The sequence below is a fragment of the Protopterus annectens genome, chromosome 13.part0 (genome assembly GCF_019279795.1).
Source record: "Protopterus annectens isolate FY-2018-M chromosome 13.part0, PAN1.0, whole genome shotgun sequence".
NCBI classification, from domain to species: domain Eukaryota; kingdom Metazoa; phylum Chordata; order Ceratodontiformes; family Protopteridae; genus Protopterus; species Protopterus annectens.
Genome location: NC_056747.1, coordinates 734,262,533 through 734,283,231, shown reverse-complemented (window position 1 = coordinate 734,283,231; position 20,699 = coordinate 734,262,533). Strand labels below are relative to the sequence as shown.

General features: G+C 39.0%; 1 protein-coding gene across 1 annotated transcript in view; it reads right to left on the bottom strand.

Annotated features, from left to right (window-relative positions):
- NEK8 (NIMA related kinase 8) overlaps positions 1 to 20,699 on the bottom strand; it is an 806,012-nt gene that overhangs the window by 321,315 nt on the left and 463,998 nt on the right. Inside the window, exon 9 of the mRNA XM_044054419.1 lies at positions 9,210 to 9,286. Within this exon, the coding sequence (XP_043910354.1) occupies positions 9,210 to 9,286 (77 nt within the window). The remainder of the gene's footprint in view (positions 1 to 9,209; positions 9,287 to 20,699) is intronic.

Here is a 20,699-nt window from a genome sequence, read left to right as displayed (position 1 = left end):
GGCAGTTAGTCTGGGACAATTGTTTCTATTAGTAGTGTTAAACTTAAATATTTGAAGATGTACATAGTTTTCTAAGTTAATAGATTTTAGGGGTGTACTGGGGATGTGTTTTTTGTTTGATGGTTTTCACTAAAACAAAAGGTTTTGTAAGATGTGACATACATTCAAATGGGTATGACAAGAAACAACTGTATAAAAGATCAACTTGCCAAACATTAGTGTATGCATATAACACAAAAGCTGGAACTAGACAATTAAAAAAGCTGTTATGCATAACAGGTAGGAATAATACCTTCTTAACATAAGGGCAAAATCTTTTTAATATTATCTTTAAAGGTAAACGGTTTCACACACACACATATATATATATATATATATATATATATATATATACACACACACACAAAAAAAAAAAGAAAGCAGTGAACCATATTAAAAATGTAGAGTACAAATAACACTTTTAATATAATCTTTAAAAGTAAATGGTCTCACAGATGTACACAAAAAACAAAGTAGTGAAGTATATTAAAATGCAGAGTGCAAATAGCTATGCTACAAGAGACACATTTGGAAAGAAATGAGCATGTGAATTTGATAAATAAAGGTCTTCAGGATGGTTATTTGGTGGAATACCTGGGAAAAAGGAATAGGGGAGTACTTATATTAATTGCAAGAGGAGCTCCAATAGTGACAGAAGAGGATAAAAAAGATAATAATGGTAGATTTGCAGTACTAAAGGATTACTGGCAAGGGGGAGGATAACACTAGCATGTATTTATATTCCTCCTAAAACTGCAATGACGGAGCTTAATAAAATTCTGGAAGAAATAATCAGCTTTCAGCAGAGAATATTACTTATAGGTGGAGACTGGGATTTGATTTGCAGCAGTAAGGCTGTATCGGTGGTGGTGTTGGGGGGGGGGGGCAGAAGGGAAATATAACAAAAGAGGGTAGATTTTTTTAAAAGTTTATGAAAATATTTGGCATAGAAGAAGTGGATTGAGTAGCAGGAGTTCACAGTGAATTTAAGCATTATTCCCCAAGGTACAAAAACTGGGCTAGGTTAGACAGAACTTATATTTCACAGGAGCATGTGCATTTAACTGAAAGTTTTGATATGCATCCATTAACTATTTCAGACCACGCACCAATAACAACTGCAATAAAAATACAGGGTAATGAAATAAAAATGAGACACTGGCTCTTTTCCATCTGTTGAAAAGAAAGGAATGTAAGAAATGGGTAGTGGAAATTATTCAGGTGTTATTAAAGATAGAAATTTCTTCTGAAAATATAGTTTGTGAGTGGGATAAAATTAAAGTGTAGTTTAAAAATAGGTTGGAAATAAAAGAGAGAGAGATGGTTAAGAAGTAAAAATAATTATTTAGAGGAACTAACAAAGGTTAAATTATTGCAGAATAAGTGGAATCTGACAAAACAAGAGGAGCAATTGCAGAATGCTAAACAGAAAATAAGGGATTACCTTGATAATAAGTTTAGAAAAACTGCTGTTAAGCAAATGTTTTTTGATAATAACTCCAGAACACAAAAACTTTTAGCACAGCAACACAGGCAACAGAAGTTACAAAGGATTATTGCCAAGCTTAGGGAGCCTATAACAAGAAAGATAACAAGAGATATTGCAGACGTACTAGAAATATTTTGGAAATTTTATGAAAATCAGTATAAAGCAGAGAAATATGGAACTCAAGAAAAGGTACAAATGAAAATGCTTATGGAAGAATGAAATATGCCAAGGTTAGAGATAGATTAAGCCCAATTACTATGCCAAGGTTAGAGGTAGATTAAGCCCAATACTGTGGTGGTGGTGCTGCGGTAGCGTTGTCACCACAAAGTAAGACATTGTCCTGTTCGATTCGCAGCTAGAGTGTCTTCTATGTGGAGACATGCGTGAATGGGCGTACCTTCGTTGAAGGTTGTGTGTCAGGGCCGGCAACTTGGCACATATAAATCTACTGCCAATCATTAGCGGACCAGAGTTCTGCTATGGCGATCCCTAACCGGGAAAAGCCGAAAGACACACACACACACACACACACACTAACAGGATAGGAAAAGATGAGATAAAGTAGTGGTGCATAACCAATCTACATGAAAATCCTATAGAACAGATGATATTCCTGTGGAAATTTGGAAGCTAGAAAGGAGAAAATGATAAAGACCTGGAAGGTTTTGCTTAACAGTATGTTAAGAGCAGGAGAAGCACCAACATCCTGGAAAAAAGAGGTGGTGGCTCTAACACCTAAAGATGGTAAAGGCCCAGCAGATCCAGCTTCATGTAGGCCCACTTCAATTCTAAACCATGATTATAAATTGTTTGTCTAGAATGGTTACAAGAATGGCAAAGGTGATGCCAAAATTGATAGATATGGATCAATGCGGTTTTGTGGAGAGGAAGCAAACATCTGACATTAACAGAAGAATGATGGTCCATAGGGATGCAGAATGTAAGAAAATATCAGAGAAAGAACAGTTCTGCCACCAATCCTGTTAAAAACTCAAAACTTGAAAACTTTTAATAAAAATAAAACAATGATAAAATAAAACACACTGGCTCATAAACCGGACAAGCGCTTTCAGTGTAATACCTTTTTCAAATCCTAAATGTTAGCCAGTAAAACTTCCTGTTAAATGCCTTCATTCTCTGGTATTCACTCATTCAAAGATACTTAGTAGCCATAGCAACATATACACCCTTTAAATTAAGTTATTTAGTGTGCTGAAGAGGTTTTCCTTTTAGTGCAGGTTTTAAAGGAACAAATGCATTCAGACCTAGTGGCTGATCTGAATGCAAGTTCTTTTCTTCAATTTCTGTTTGATTTACTAAATCACCACCTCTTAATGTTTCATGGAGCTTAGACAGTGTCATAAACTTAAAAGAATGGCTACCATTTGCACTAATATGCATATAAAGTGCATTACTAGTAACTTTATTTCTTATGTCGGATAAATGTTTTAGAATACGTTCTTTAAACATTTGGTTTGTTTTTCCTATGTAGTGTGCCTTGCAATGTCACTGCAGGTTACTACACATATGATGTTCTTACTCCGACAATTTGCAAATCCTTCAAATTTACAGTTTTTCTTAGTTAAGGGATGTGTAAAGATATTTGCGTCGTTAATAAGACCATGCCTTGCAACTTCCACATCTGAATGTACCAACTCTCCTACTCATTTGAAATCTCCTATTTTCGGAGATGGCTTCAGTTTCTGTTTTATAGCATAGCAGTCTTTTTAGATTTTTCCTGTTTTTAAAAGAGAAACTGGGTTGATCTCCAACAATTTCTCTAATTTTATTGTCAGATGTTAACACTGGCCAAAATTTCTTAATGATGTTATGAATAGCAAAACTGTCAGTACTATATGTTAGCTGACATCTCAAGTTAGACTTTGGCTCTTTTTGTTTGGCCTTAATTATTCCTCCTTGGTCTGAAAAATAAGGTCTTGCTATCTGAGATAGTTGTTCCAAAGTAGTTGCTTCATTAGTTTGTATTCCTTTGATTGTGTATCCCCTCTTGGTAAAATCCTTAATGAGTTTAGTTTGCTCTTCCATATAGTATTTATCCCTCGTATAAAGTTTAGACTCAAGTTAATTGGTTGGTCACTATATTATCAAGGACATATCTAGGATGCATACTGGTATTGTGTAACAGATGATTATGCCATACAGGTTTTCTATACATTCTAGTATTGATACATCCTGTATCATCTAACATCAACTTAACATCCAAAAATTCTATCTCCATGTTAGAGGAGGTCATTTCGAATTTCAAAAATGAAGTTGTTTTGGTCAAAAAACATACAAATTGCTCCAAAGAAGGGGAGTTCAAGAAACTGCTACCCCATGCATCTGCAATGATTAAGGACTAGTCTGAATTCTTGAATAGACTCTACAAGAAAATACAACAGATGAACATCTCTAAGGATTTACTATTAGTAACCTTGGATGTGAACAGTTTATTCACTTCCATACATAATGAATGAAGAATTGAAGCCATCGGAGACTTTGGTGTGAAACACGAAACAACTATTTATATCCACCTAATATGCAGTCTCCTAGAACTGGTTTTATATAATAACGTATTTCTATATGGTAGTGTCTATTATCTGCAGAAATCGGGAGTAGCAATGGGAACCCCATGTGCAAATAGCTATGCTAATTTGGTCCTGGCAAGATGGGAAGAGTTATGGAAAGTGGATGTTAATAACAAATGGAACAATAATATAATTTTCTACAATCGATTTGTGGATGATATTTTTCTTCTATGGGAAGGTGACTTAACTTCTTTGGAGCAATTTGTATGTTTTTTGACCAATTCAACTTCATTTTTGAAATTCGAAATTACCTCCTGTAATATGGAGATAGAATTTTCGGATGTTAAGTTGATGTTAAATGATACAGGATGTATTTCAGGCAAATGACCTGTGCAAAAGAAGCCAAGTTATTTAAAGCAGATTTTCCTCACAAGAAAAAATGACAAATAAAACATTCCTTACACTTCCACAATTTGCCAGAACAAACCTTTAATATAGGAGCCTGACAATTCAAATGTTCTTTTCTTTTTTAACACCTTTATTAAACTATCACTTAAGACATAGGCAATACATTAACAAAAAAGAAAACATTCCATTTTAACATTTTCCATTTAAATACAATATACATCACATGTATTTTCTTTGCTACTATCATCAGTCCATCATTAGAGAAAAACAGTTGAATTCCTGCCTTCCCTTAAACCTCGCTCCTCTTCCTGAACATTATTATGCATATATTGTTCCTACAATTTCCATTTACTTCTGTGCAATCTGCTCATTTCCTTTTCTAAAGATTCCTCTTCCAGTTCTTTTATCTCCTTTATAATATTCAATATTTCTAATACAGTTGGTGTAGACCGATTTCCATTTTCTAGTAATTCGTCTTTTGGCAGTCAACAAAATTAAACTTAATAAGACATTACTGTGTCTAGGCAATTCAGATATTGTATTCCAGCTCAGAAGAATCATTTCCTTACTTGCAGCCATATGCACCCCCAATATTTCTGATAGAGTACTCTGTAGGGAAGTTTTTAAATATGCCTAGTCATTATAAGCCTAGAACACATTCTCTTTCTTCTCAATCACACCTCCAACATTTGCTATCTACTGGAGAAAACATTCTTTGAAGTGTTCTTGGGATATAAAAATACCTATGCAAAGACTTTCAAAGCAAAGATCCTAACTTTCTGGACTTGGTTGAATAGTTGGGAGCACTACATATGTCGTCCCATTGTTTTTTTTTGCAAATTGCTTTTCCAGTCTCTCTTCCCAATCTTTTGTATCCTCCTCCGATTGATTCTTATAGTTGTCATGCAATATTTTATATGTCCTACTAATTATCATTTTTAACAGCTGCTTCTATTCTAGATTCAACTAAAAACTTAAAATCCCGTATCCCTTTCTCTTTGTCTGTACTCTGAGATCAAGCCCTGGCGTGAAAGGCAGTCTCTAGCTGGCAATCCAAATATCTTATTAGTCTCTTCCCACTCTATCAACTTTCCTGGTTGAGTTATTTGCTCCCAATATCTTGGTTCCTTTGCCAGAATTCTCCAGTAAATTCCAGACCCCTCGTGCCTATTTTCTGTACCTATACCTGCAGTCATCCCCTACTGGCAAAATCTCCTTTCTCCATACTCATATTGGCTTAGCTCTTAGAATACTTTCTGCTACTTTATGAATATAATATTATGTATGGTTATTATTCTTCTTATGGATTAGCAACCAAAATCCCATACTCTCTCTATTTCTTGAACACCCCATTCCTTCATCATCATCCTTTTGAATTTTAACCTTCTGCTTGTGTTATGTATACGAGGCTTAAATGTTTAGCTCTAAAATATCCCTTCAATCAGATAAACCTAAACCATGTTCTAATGGAAAGGTCCGCTTATCTCAACTAACTCTTGCCCTCTTTCCCAATATTTGCTCTTTTCTTATCTTTATTCTTATCCCAGATGAGAAAAAAATGCTGTGTATGATTTTAGAAAATATTAACTTTTAGCCTTAAGAAAAAGTACATTGGCTATTTTTAAATAAACCTAAATTAAATACTGTTCTAGTAAACGCATTGAAGTATTTAGGCTGCTGGGAAAGCTCTCTCTTATTTACTTCCAATAATTTCAAACTTTTTTTTTTAACTGAGCTGCTTGCCCTTGTATTTTTTCATTTTACACTTCAATCAGCAAACAATGCTCAGAACTCTCAAGATGAATTGCCTGTACCTACAGTCAGCTTGTCTCCATGGAAGCTTAAGAACAGAATTTATAAATGCCCTCAATTGCAGACTCCTGAACTTACACAGAACATTTATTTGCTAAAGGAACGATATGCAAGAGACTCAGCCCTTTGCATTGCATTCACCATGCTTTTTTTATTTTTCAAACCAACTTGCTTACATAAAAAATGATTTCAGATTAAGTCAGTCATCCACATGTGCAAAAGAAAAAGAGAAAACATCTCAACTCTACCTATATTATAATTAGTGCACATTCACACCCCAGCCCCGACCCCAACAGCCCAATATTGCAGCATATTAATATAAACATATTTTTGTCTAGCATTTATTTTCTTTTTATATTGTAATGCCTACATTTCATAAAACTGAAAAAAAGAAAATCAGTATCTTTATCACATACATCAATCACTGAAAAGACTCACGGTCACACCCTCACTTTAGATACCTCTGATTATATACTACTCAAATCTGCTGTTCTATATAACATGCAGTTTATATCAGGAAATGTTTCATACATGTACTGTTAAGAACAAAAATTGTTTTACTTACAGTTACCTTTTTTCTTTTTAGTGTCCTCCTAAACATTAATTTCTCAAAGTGGGGTATATGTTTTTCAGTCCACCCATAAGTTTAACAAAAACAACAAAAATCCAATCTTTACAGCCACTTTTTTTCTAGCAAAGCCAGATTTCAAAAATGTGATTGATGCTTTATAATCAATTTTTTTACTAATTTCGGTGTTGCTGGTCTTCTTCCTGTTCATCTCCATTTCTGAACACCAGAGTCTGGTTCAAATCCAAGGTACTACTGATTCTTCTAGTCAGCTCTTGCGCTTTTTTCTATCTCTCTCAAGCATTTTCCTTTGGAACATTAGAAAATGTTTCACTGGCAGAGTCTCTTTATGAGCATTATGGTAAAAGAATGAGAAGCAGAGTCTCCTTCTGTTTGATGGCTCACTTTTTGATGGACAAACTTTTGTATTTCCTCCTTAAACTGTTCTGTGCCAAACATGTCTTTGATCTGCTAGCAAAAAATATTCTGAAGACAGCTAGATATAGCAGCTTGAATCTCACACCTGCCTCTCGACATTCCCTTATTGCTGGGATAACTTTGCTTCTCTTCTGCCTGGTGTACAATGAATAATTATTTTCCATAAAACTCTACTGTCTCCAGATTTTAATACTTGGCCCTTATGCAACAGATTTATCAGAATCAACTCTTTCTGCTGATATGATTGCATCTTTTCTAATACAGGTCTTGGCTGCTTTCTCATGGCCAGATTTAGAGCATTCACTTGATGTATCCTTTCAATTAACAAATCCTGCTGCGGAATACTTATTTGTGCTTTCATAAAATGAATACACTCTGTTCCTTCCAGTTTCTTTTGCTGACTAAATGTTTAGGAAACACCCAGCAAGCATAGAACAGTCAAAAACTTACAAAATAATCTGAAATAGTGCTGGGTAGTACAGAAACTCTTTAGGGTTACGGTGGTGGTGCTGCGGTAGCGTTGTTGCCTCACAGTAAGACGATGTCCTGATTCTCAGCTAGAGTGTCTTCTGTGTGAAGACATGCGTGAATGGGTGTACCTTCATTGAAGGTTGTGCGTCAGGGCCGGCAACTCGGCATGTAAAAATCTACTGCCAATCATTAGCGGACCGGAGTTCCGCTGTGGCAACCCCATAATTGGGAAAAGCCAAAAGACACAACAAAAGTACAGAAACTCTTTACTGCCTATAGGTTTTCTTATAAATATACATCACCAGGAAACCTGGCAACCATTTAAACAGTCAACACTGACTGAATATGAAAATAAGAACAAAAATGATGGAATTTGTTTTGTTCTTAAAAATTAGTGAAGTGCTCCCAAGATTCATTTCTCTTTCCACTTCTCTCAGATGACTGCATTCCAACACTCTGTCATGTAAAACCCAGCTAAATGTAGGCAAGTAATTTATCCATAAAATGTGGTATAAAAAAATTGCACTCATTCACTACATAAATTTAAACAATTGTTTCAAAATAAAGCTTCATTCTATTCAGAAGACAAGAACAGAGTTCACCAAACAACTTTGTTTGAATACCTAATCTCATAGTCTTGTTGTAATCTAATTGTCTGATAATGCACACAGAAGATATAACCATACACCTAGCTGGAAACTGGTAGGATGAGAGGAATTCATATTTGTGGAAAGGATATCTCTAAAGTCAGTTGACAAGTTGGTGGGAGGGCTTTACCTCACAGGTGAAGACAGCAGAGACAAAAATGAAAAAAATGTTTTTTGTTTTGTTCTTTTTTAATTTTGCATATACAACTTTGTATATAATCCTGTTATTGCATTTTAGAGCTGTGTTGTTCAATTGTAAAAAGGTCCAATATCTCCTTGCTGTTAAATTACATTTTTATTTCTGTAGAGTACTATAAATGTGTGAAATTACTGTTAAATTCTGTATGTATTTTTGCACAGTCCTCTACATGCAATTCTTTACTAATTGACTTGGGATAAAATCATGGCTGAGAAAAATTTTTTAGACTAGCCTACTCACTTTATCAACAAATTAAAAATCAAATAGTAAGATAAATAAATAAAATCATATCAACAGGAAAAGTTCTGTAATGACTGTTTAACTGGCTATCAGTTGCAGTTAACAGAAAATAATTTTACAGGAAGAAAATAGCTTAAACTTTTTTTTCTGCAGAAGCCATAAACATCAGCCACAGAAGGTCATAGATTTGTATGGTTTATCTGGGGTACCTATCCGCTGCATTTTGCTTAGTACCACAGAGGCAGGCAGTAAAAAATGATGCAAAGCATACTGTATTTTATCAATTTAAAAAATAATCAGTCTGATCAAATTACAAAACACGTTACTCTGCATTATAATAAAGAACATAATACATAGTTTTTTCTCTTACCTGAGTGACATCATTAAAGTTTCCATGTCCCAAACAGCCATTGCTGCCACTACCAAAAGTCATTATTAATCCCCTGTCTGAAAAGAAAAGGAAATATACTTTTTTTAGAAATCCAGAAGTTCAGAACACCAAATCTTTGTGATCTGCCTGTATATATTTCTGAATAGCTAATAGCTTAAATTAAGATATCCAGCACATCTAATATTTTTTATTTTATACATTTGCTGAGTGGGTAAGTGCACTAGACACAGGTTTCCTTTTCAGGGAATACCCCGGGGGATTGCCTGGTTAAGTGATTTGCTTAGAGACATACAGTAGACTCTTGGAGGTAAGAATTAATCAAATCCTATATTCTGAGCAAAAAGCAACTTGTTAGCAGTTTAGAGCCTTAATCTGCTGTGCTAACAAGCAGAAGGACTATGGCAAATAAGTCACAGTTTTTACTCGTCTCCTTCAGATACACACTTTAAGAGAGTAGTGGACATAAGAGTAATAGAAAATTTGCTTAAGTTACGCTAAATGATATTTGTACACAATATATGTATTATAGTAATGATTGAATGAAACATGCTCTGATTTGGTAGAAGTCACACAAATATAATGTCACATGGCTCAGACTTCTTTTACCTTGGTATCCAGTACGTGTCCTTGGTTTGTTTTTCTATTGTGCATTCCTAAATTATAATCTTCACTAAATGAACATGTACTACTTGTTCTTCTAGTCTCATATTTTTACATCAGTAGCTTTTCTATCGGGTTTTGGATGAAAAGTACACTCCATGTGGAAAAAAATGTTTAGAAATGAGAGAGAAGAGACAGACAGTACAAAATATATGCAGGCATCTGCATCAGCCCCCTTTTCCCATTCTGTTCATGGCATCAGGGTACTAAATCAACAGTGACCATCACCTAGAGCCAGTGCTCATACCACCAGGTGGCTAACCCCACTACTGTACTGCCTGAAAAATTTTCAGCAGAAATCACAATTTCCTGAAAATTAAAATGTGTATGTAGGTGCCCCCCCCCCCCCCAACTTCTACATACAGAGTCAGTCTCTGTTCAAAATATGGTAATAAAATTGCTAATTAAAACTCCCACTCAGTTTACTCTTGTGTTTCCTTTCAAAATATTAGTAAAGTTAGAATAGTTAGAATATGCTATTTCAATCAAACAAAAGACATAAAATGAAAGTTATAAATTTACCATAATTATAGATCCTTTCATTCCAGTCTGATACAATGTGTATGTCCTCAACACATGACTCGGATCCAATCTGACAGAAATAGTTTTCTATCCTTGAGCCACTTTAAGAAGTTTACCTGCCCATAATGCACCAGTCCCCCAAGTTAACTCAGATGGAGTTTGCTGCCTGAAGAATCAGACGCTACCAATCTGTACTGCCTTGGACATGAGGAATATGAAGCCCTAATCCTTTAGGTCTTACAGAATGGAAAAGGTGAAGGATGGAGAGTTGTTGTACTGGACAAATTGAAATGAAAGGATCTATCATTACAATAACTAAATGATTTGTGCATCCTATCCATTCAGTCCTTCTGATTCAGAAACCTTGAGTGGCATCACGACAGGAGACCCTTCAGGATGGAAGCACCAAAGGATGCCTTAGCCCTAGAAGTACAATCCAGCTTGCATTCCTTAATGCAGGCATACATGGAAGACTACGTGGCCACTTCACATATATTGTCAAAAAACTGTGTTCTGTAGAAGACTGTACAGTTTGCCATGGCTCTAGTATAGTGAGTCCTCAGTTTCATGATAATGGTTTGTTGTGGATTCATATATGAAGGAGATGCAACTGGACAACCACTTGGAAATCGATATTTTGGACACCCCCCAACTTATTCTGAACAAAGGAGACAGCCATTCATCTTTCTGATTGAAGCTGTTCTGTGAAGGTAAACGCATAACTGCCTGTAAACATCTAAGGTATGGAACAAGTATTCCCCTTGGTTTTCACAATTAGTTTTAGTTAAGAAGATGGGTAAGTGAATGGGTTGAGAAATATAGGTATTTAAACCCACCTTGAGAATAAAGGAATGGTTAGTTCTAAAGTTCACCCTGTCTTTGTGGAAGACAGGATAACAGTAAATTCAGGATAAAGCATGGAGCTCTGAAATCCTTTTAGATGAGGTGACTGCCACTAGAAAAATAGTCTTCCAGGACAAAAGCATAAGCTCTGTGGAAGCTGATGGTTTGAAAAGAGGTTTAGTTAAGGCTTCTAATATAAAAATCGAGTCCCATGGACTGACTGGGTCTTTAACAGATTGATGCAGGAGAAAGGTGCCTTTGAGAAAGCCTTGCAGAGTTTATGAGAGGCTAATGAGTGATCCTGAAAGCCAATATAAAAACAAGAGATCACTGCCAAATGAACCTTGATGGTAGAGAAACTCGAACCAGAGTGGAACAGAGATTTGAAAAAGTGCAAAATGTCAGGTATAAGGACTGAAAAGGGATCAGTGTTTTGTGTAGTAATTCGCAAATCTCTTCCATTTGCTGTGGTAAATCTTACCAATAGTAGAAGGTTCCGGGGAAGTTGTTAGAATGTTGCCTATTTCTTGAGAGCAAGACTCATCCCTCACCATCACTGGAACTGGAGAAACCAGGCATTTAATTTTAAATTGAGAAGTTCTGGGTGAGACTCTCTGAAGGGATAAGAACCAGGACTGGATCTAGGAGCTAGGGTAGTTCCTTCAAATGAGACATCAAAAGGGGGAACCAAAGTTGTCTGGGCCATTAGGAGACTATAAGGATAGTAGACAGCTTGCACCATACAGCTTTCTTCAGGAGCCTAGACATTTGATAGTGAGCAAACTGTAACACCAGTATTGAAAAAGCCATCAGGCCTAAGACTCTGAGCACTAGATGTGTGGTTGGATGATGGGTGAGAAGCAGACTCTCCACTGAGGATTGTAAAGCTTGAATTGTCTCCTGCGGGAGCGAGATAATGGAAAGAATGGTATCCAAATGAAATCCCAAGAAGACTAGAAGCTGTCAGGGATTTAAGTTAGATGTTTACAGGTTCACAGATATGCCCAGGGAGTTGAATGGCTGAAGAAGGTAAACTCTGGCTTTTTAAAGAGACCCCGTTGAAGGGGTAGGAAGGAGACAGTCATTCAAATTATGGCAACATTTTATTTTCCTGAAGTTAAAGATGGGCTACTCTGACTGCCATGCATTAGGTAAGCACCATGGGAGCAGTGGTGAGGTTAAACAGTAAGGCTGTGATTTGATAATGACAAGGCTGGAATCAAATTAATTGGAGCCATGAGACCCACAGCTTAAGAAACATGGAACATTGGTTTCTGGGCCACAGAATCCAAGCAGAACAACAGGTCCAAGGGAAATGGAGCCGAGAGTTGGACTGGTGAGGGAGCCTAAAAGGGGATGAACTGGACAGATCCAACCACCTCTGGAGCAGAAGGGAATGAAATGACCCCCCCCCCCATTTCAATCCAAGTCTTGAGGAATTTCTACATCAGGCAATCCAAATCTACCTTGGATGTACTCCTACAAGACCTGAAGGATCACACCAACATGGCAGACAAAGGTCTGGAAAGAAGATGGTCTAATTTGTCACAAGCCAGTTTTTTAGGAGAATTGTGAATTATTATGCAAATTACTTCTGTATCTGGAGGAGGAGGAGGAGTGTAGGTTGGAATTTGTGTCCTAAGCTCCTCTAGCCTAGGAACATTTTCAGCTGGAGTTGGAACTGGAAGACTCACTTGACCACTTTTTCTGATCTGACACCTTGCATTTTTTAAGATTTTGTAGTAGATCTAATCCAGGTGCCTTATTATCTTTTAATTTTTGGTTTGATCTTTAATTTCTCTTAAAAAAAGGCTTATCATTTTTTTATTTGTTCATTTGTTCATTTTATTTGTATATTTTTCTTTAGGAATGTATGAAACATATTATTGATAATTTTATTATTTATATTTTCATAATACATCCTAAAACCATCAAGAATATTCTTTATGGGGGGCATGGCCAGCATGTGAACTGAGTGGCAGCATCTTTGCTCAGCTCTGTCCTTAAAATCTATTTCTGACATGAAAAATTAAAAAATATTTATTGTGGACAGTTCAACTTTGCTGGAATATCCTAACTAATGATACAAGAAGTCTACATAAAAAAATTGGCATTTTCTACAAATATTCCTGTCAAAAACCTGAAGAAAAAGCATCAGGACCAGAGAAGAGATGAGAGATTGACCACACAATGAAGAAGGATTTACAATCACTATTAACAACAATGCAGGACTTGTCACTGAAATTTGATAAAATTAACACGAAACTGGATACTTTTCAAGGGAATAGTAAAAAGCAAAACCAACAACTACAGGAACTGAAAAAGCAACAGAACTTGAAGATAGAAAATATGGAAGAAACATTAACTGATGTAGAAAACAGAATTTCTTGACTATGAAAAACTTAGACACACTAAACAGACAAAATATTTAATTAATGGACAAAACTGAAGATCTAGAAATAGATCTAGAAGCAACAATCTCTGGATTTATGGAATACCAGATGGGACTGAGGGTAGTAATATGGTGAACTTTCTTAATACATGGCTTGCAGACATTTTAAAGCTTCCAGAGTCTTATGGGACGGAGAGAGAGCTCACAGATTCTTAAAGCGAGTCTCAGCATCAAATATAACAAACAGTCCCAGTCATAGTCAAACTCTTTTCATCTCAAGATAAAGAACTTATATTAAAAACTGCCTGGTCTAATTCCCTGATCAAATCTGGAGAGCACATAATCCGATTTGATAATGATTATTCATCTGGGGTGATGGCCAAAAGAAAAGAGTGTTTACCACTAGTAAAAGAACTTACAAAAAGCAATTCAAAGTACATTTGCTTTTTCCAGCAAGAATTTAAATTTTCTACAGTGACGGCCCAAAAATATTTGGCTTAATAAAAACAGCAGTGACTCATCTATCAACTAATAAAGTTTTAGACAAGATAGAAGAAATGGATTGGAGTTCCTTTGGTTTGAAACGCCATGCTAAGAACAATGAATGGAAAACAAATGACAAGAAGAAGAAAAAGAAGCTGAGAGACAAATAAAGATGAAAATCTAAAGATGTTTGAACAAATATTAGAGTAGAAGTACTCATTCAAAATTTTAACTAGTTAGATCCAGATTTTACAACAAAACCACCATTGAATATAAAAATGAACTGGGTGACATATACTGTTTGGAAACAATTTTATTTACAAGGTAAATGACTTTTATTAGTTATACTAATGGAGTATTAAACATTTAAAATAAAACAAATATCAAAGAACTGCTTTAATATCTAGAACAAGTATTACCAACTTGCTATGTCTTAACATATGAAAAATAGAATCACCATACATGCTTTCAAGCTTTAACAGTCTAATAACACAATGCTATACTGCTTTTGACTCTGTTATGAATGACAAGGTAAATGTCTCATTATTTATACTAATGCAATATTAAACATATAAAATAAGACAAATATCTAAGAACTGCTTTAATATCTAGAATAAGTAGTACTAACTTGCCATGTCTTAACATATGAAATATGGAATTACCATACATGCTTTAATAGTTTGATAATGCAATTCTATACTGCTTTTCACTCTAGTGTGAATGGTCTAGGAAATATAAAATTCTATAACTTTAAAAAAAAAATAAGTTATGTCTTACCATAACGTTCCATCTGTGTTGTTCATCTTTTTTCATTCATCACTGATGGGTTTGGTTCAGAGCCCTTGGAACCGAGTTGGCCTCTTTACCAAGCTTGCACCAGCCAAACTCTCAAGCTAAGTCCCTACCCAGAATGCCTTTGTCCCTGTTACCTCAGAAGGAGTTTGCTAGAGATAAAGATGTAAAGCCGAGGTCACTTCTGCGCAAAAACCTTAGGATACCACTTAGACCCAAAGCATCCCCCAGGAGCCTTTGAAGGGGGAAGGAGGGTGGGAAATGATGAATGAAAGAAGATGAACAACACAGATGAAACATTATGGTAAGACATAACTTCTTTATCTGATGTTGTTCATCTTCTTTCCATTCATCACTGATGGGACAGAATCCCAAGCTACCTTGAGGTCCATGGGTGGCCCATTATGGAAGAACATTTCTGAGAACCATTGAGCTGAAGGCAGCTCTCCCTCTGGAGACCAAGTCCAATTTGTAATGATTGATAAAGGTATGAGGCTTCACCCAAGTAGCTGCTGCGCAGATGTCATCCATGGAAGTCCTGGAATGGAAAGCTACAGATGTTGCCATAGAGCTAGTGGAGTGAGCTTTAACTTTTGGCATAGGTTCATTACTTTGGGAATAGATGAAGCATCTACAGTCCCTTAGTCATTTTGATAATGTAACCTTGGAAACAGCCTCTCCTATTCTGGGCCCAGAAAAAAAGATGAAAAGCTGTACGGATTTACAGATGGATTTGGTCCTGTCTAGATACAATCTCAATTGTCTATGAACGTTTAGGGAGTGAAGGCAGTACTCTCCTCTATTGGCAAAGTTGAGAAAGAACACAGGTAAATCAATGGTCTGGTTTATGCAAAATTCAGAAACAACTTTGGGAAGGAAGGATGGATTTATCCGAAGTGATACTCTGCCTTTATGAAAGACCAGATAGGGCCTCTTGATACACAAAGCTTGTAGCTCCGAGACCCTCCTGGCAGATGTGATGGCTACTAAAAAGAGGGATTTCCACAACAGAAACTTTAGGTCACACTTTGCAGCAGGTTCAAAAGGTTTTTGAGTCAAAGACTGAAGAACTAAAGTGAGGTTCCATGGTTCCACAGGCTGTCTGACAGGAGGCCTGATATGAGAGGTTTCCTTGAGGAACGCCTTGCAAAGGCATAAAGAGATAAGAGGAATGCCATCTATACCATTATGGAAATTAGAAATTGCTTCTAGGTGTACTCGTACAGTAGAGGCAGAGACTCCATTCTCAAAAAACGTAACCAGGCATTGGAGTACCGGAGTTACTGAAGCCGGTTCAGCATGTTATCCATGGACCAGATGAAGAACCTTTTCCATTTATCCTGATATAGTTTTCTGGTGGATGGTTTATGAGAGGCCAGAATGATGTTGCGAACAGGCGAGGAGAGATTAGGTTGCCTGGCAACTAATGGAAGTGGAGAAACCAAGCAGTCAGCTTAAGACTGGACAGATTTGGGTGACTCAGTCCTTGGGGGGTGAGTAATCAGATCTGGTAGAGGGTCCAGAATCCATGATGGATATATCAGATGAGGCCAAAGAAAGGGGAACCAAACTTGTCGAGGCCAGAACGGAGCTATGAGGATCACCTTGCATCTCAACCAAAGAGCTTTCTTTAGAAACTGAGGAATCAAGGGAATGGGAGGATAAGTGTAAAGAAGTCCGGTGGGCCAATCATGGATTACAGCGTCCCTCAGTGACTCCCCCTCTGTGGGGAAGTAGGGAAAAATAGCTGCTGCAGTTGTTGTTCGATGGGGAGATGAAGAGGTCGCAGCAAGGCTGGCCCCAGTGGCTGAAGATTTCTGTCACCATCTTAGGGTTGAGGGACCACTAATGAGGCATTAGGATGCATCTGCTCAATTTGTCCACAATCATGTTGAAGCTCCCCGGGATATGCATTGCTATCAGAAAGCGGTTGGAAGCTATCGCCCATTGCCAAATTCTCATGCTTTCTTGACAAAAGGGGTAGCACTTGGTTCCTCCTTGTTTGTTGATATACCAGGCCACTGACATATTTTCTGACTGAATTGCAATGGTCCTGGAAGGGAGAGCCGAATAAAAGGCCTGCAATGCTAACAGCACAGCTCTCAGTTCCAGGACACCGATATGCAGGTGGGCCTCTGAGGTGGACCATGTGCCTTGGACTGTCTTCCCTTGGAATTGGCTCCCCCACCTGATCAGGGAAGCATCCATGGTCACGATGGCTCTGGGCTGAGGGGATTGAAATGGGCGATTCCAGAGTTCTACGTCTGGCCTCATCCACCAAAGGAGGTTCTGTTTGCAGGAGTTGGTTATTCGAATCTGGTAATGGAGGGGGTGATAGTTTAGGAACCATTGACAAAGAAAGAACCATTGCAGGATCCGCATATGTAGCTTTGCTAGAAGCACTATCGAGATTGAAGCTGCCATAGAACCTAAGCCTGGAGAACTTCTCTTGCTGAAAATTTTGTTTGGTAGAGTATCACTCGGAGCTGAAGCCTCAAACGGTGGAGTCTGTGAATTGGGAGTGATACTAGATGGGACCGAGTATTGAACATTGCTCCAATGAACTCTTTTTGTTGTGTAGGAGTAAGGTTGGATTTTTCCCAATGTATTGTTATTCCCAGCAATTTTGCCAGGGATAGAGTATAATGCAGTGCTGTTACCATAAGGTGGTTGGTGGGGGCAGTGAGGAGCCAGTCGTCCAGATATGGAAACACCCAGAATCCTTGTATTCTCACATGAGCTGTGACCACTGCCATACACTTCATGAACACTCTGGGGGTTGTAGACAGACCAAATGGCAGGATGTAAAATTGATAATGACTGGCACTCTAGCCGGAAGCAAAGCAGACTCCTGGAGTGTTTGTCCATTTTGGTGTGGTAATACACCCAGAAGTCTATCGAGCACATCCAATCGCCTTCTTAAAAAAGGGAGAATGGACTGAACCGTGACCATCCGCAATTTGGTTTGGGTGACAGACTTGTTTAAGCTGCTGAGATCCAAAATGGGTCTCCAGTCCACTGTCATTTTTGGCACCAAAAAGAATCTTGAGTAGAATCCAGATTTGTGTTGGTCTGGTGGGACTGGTTGGAGGACTCTTTTTTTTGAGACAGCTTTAGTATCTCTGAAGCTGCTTCTTCCCTTTGACTGGGTGGAACATCGGGAAGTTTTCTTGGAAGGTTTGGCTGATAAGAAAGGGGAATGGTGTAACCCCTGGTAGTGATACTCTGATCGTTGGGTAATGGGTTGCCAGGCAGCTTGGTGCAGAGAAAACGATCCCCCAACTGCTTCTAGAGGTAAGCAATTGGGTTACTCCTTCTAGAGGTAAGCAATTGGGTTACTCCTCAGGACCGCTGATAAGGCTGGCCAAAGAAGGAGTCTCTAGAGCCTTGGCTGCGAGGACCTCCTCTGCCGGGGTCTTCTGGAATTGTTACCCCATCTGCCTCTGGGGGTATCACCACATGCGGCAAGGAAAGGACCCCGAGATTTTTTTGTGCCACATCTTTCCACTCCTCTGATTCCTAGAGAAGGTAAGTTGAGGGTTGGAAAAACGTAGGCCTATGGCAGACAAGGTCTTTCCATCTTGCTCACACCTGGCTAGTGTGTCCTTTACTTATGGACCAAAAAGGAATGAAGCTTCAATGGGAGCATTCAGAAAGGAAGACTTAAAGGGGTCCACAAGGTCACAAATGTGCTTCCAGGCATGACACCTCATGACAATGCCTGAACCCGTTGCTCTAGTCACCCCCTTCAGTCGATTGTGAAAGCAACCACATGGACGAGTTGGATATTGATTCCAGGGTTGTGAGCTGTGAGGCCACCTTGTCCCGGACCTCATCAGACAACTATCCTGTGAGAGTCCCAGAGAGTTTGGAGATAAAGTCCCTCTGGAGCCTTGTAAAATGTGCCAAATAGTTCAGGGACTGGATGGCAAAGTTCCCTGATGCAAAAACACGCTTCCCAAGTCTGTCCACTGCCCGGGACTCCCTGTTGGGTGGATGGACAGCAGGACTTTCCTCAGCCAAGTCCTTCTTCGTGGCCGCTGCCACCACCATAGCATCAACTGGTAATCCTTTGGACCAATGGGGGTTCTCCTTGGGGGGGGGGGGATTTTGTCTGGTCTCCAACGGATTGCCTCCATGGAGTCAGGGTTCTTCCAACCGTGCTGCATGATGAGCTGAATGAGTTCTTCAGCAGTCGGGGTCACCCAAGAGGTAGAAGGCCAGGCATGAAAAGCCAGCAGGAACACGGACTACTCAAACGAAGGGTTGAAGAGCTTCCAGTCACCTCTCTGCTTAAGTATTTCCAGGATGTCTCCGAAAGAGACATTATCAGGAGGCAACCGAGGGGACCCTTCACCATCATCATAGTCCATGTCTTCAGTTAAGGACTCCTCTGGTGAGTCCATGTGGTTCCTCTTGCATGTCCTCTTCCGAGGGGGCTTCTCTGTGGGGGTCTCTGAGGAGGACTCGGAAGAGCGGGTACCCTGAATAGGAGTGTCCTGTGCCTTTTCTGCCCAGTGTCCCGGGAAGGTGGTCTGTGACAGCTGTAGCTCAGGGGGCAAAAACTGGGGTTCCGACATCAGAGGTGTGCTGCCAGAAGCAAGAGTCCTCTCAATCACGTGGAAGGCAGGCCCACCTGAAGAGGTATGGAAGCCTGGAACCAAGATAAACTTGGGACCGGGGTCACATCCCACTCTGATGAGCCCACCCCCACACGTGCAGCCTCAAGCAGGATCGGTGCAGACATGGCTATCGGTGCCAAGGATGGAACAGAGGAGAAAGATGGCTCCATGCCACGAGTCAAATCTCCTGTCCCCCAATCCCCAGATTGAGGAAGGCCCGGCTTCGCAGGAATTGAAGACCAAAGGGGAAGATTCAGAGCTGGAGGTAGATGCACTGTAGGCGCCGAGGTGGTGGTTTCCAAGAAGGTAGTCGGAGCAGAAGGCTTTGGAACCAGGATGGTCGAAGGAGGAGTGGAAGATGGAGTCCATGGCTAAGAGAACCCAAATCCTGCAGGAGGATGTGTCTTAGGAAGTGTAAGTATCCCCCTGGCTAACAACAGCTGGTCCACAAGACGCACCACATCGTGTTCAGACAGGCACCTGGTGGATCTAGTGGATACTCCGGATGGACAGTCAGGACGTTCAATGAAAGGGCTATAAGCTTGGCCCAGAAAAGAATCTACAGACGGGGAGTATCGGGTCCATGGTGTAATGTCTGCTGCCACTGAGGTCTCAAGTTTTGAGATCGGTAGTAGAGGAGTCAGCTCCAGAGAAGTCGGTGTGATGCACGGGGTCGAGGTGGAACTAGGAGCCAAAATGGTCTGTTCCAAAATGGTCGAAGATATGCCCTGAGCCGAAGTGGCTACAGGTGCTGATGTCAAAATAGGCGAAGTAAGGTCTATGATCGGTGCAGAAGGCAGGACAAGATTTCAAGGTGCTCAGAGCCATAGATGCAGACTTATGCTCAGAGGATAACTTTTGGACCTTAGATTTTACAGGTTTACCCTGATCACCTGATTGTAAGGTGGGAACTGAGTGGGACCTTTTTTATCTTTAGAAGGAGGGGTTGAGACCTCCATCGCAGAAATGGCCTCTGAAAAGGGAGACTTGAGTAACCCCTTCAGAATCAATTTATTCTTGCGCTCATTAAGAGTGCATTGGAAGAAACTCTGACAAATGTCACACGGAGGCTGCACCGAAAGGTGGGGCACTCCCAAACAGTTTACACAGTCATTGTGAGAGTCACTATTCGGTAACTTGCCATTACAAGAAGCA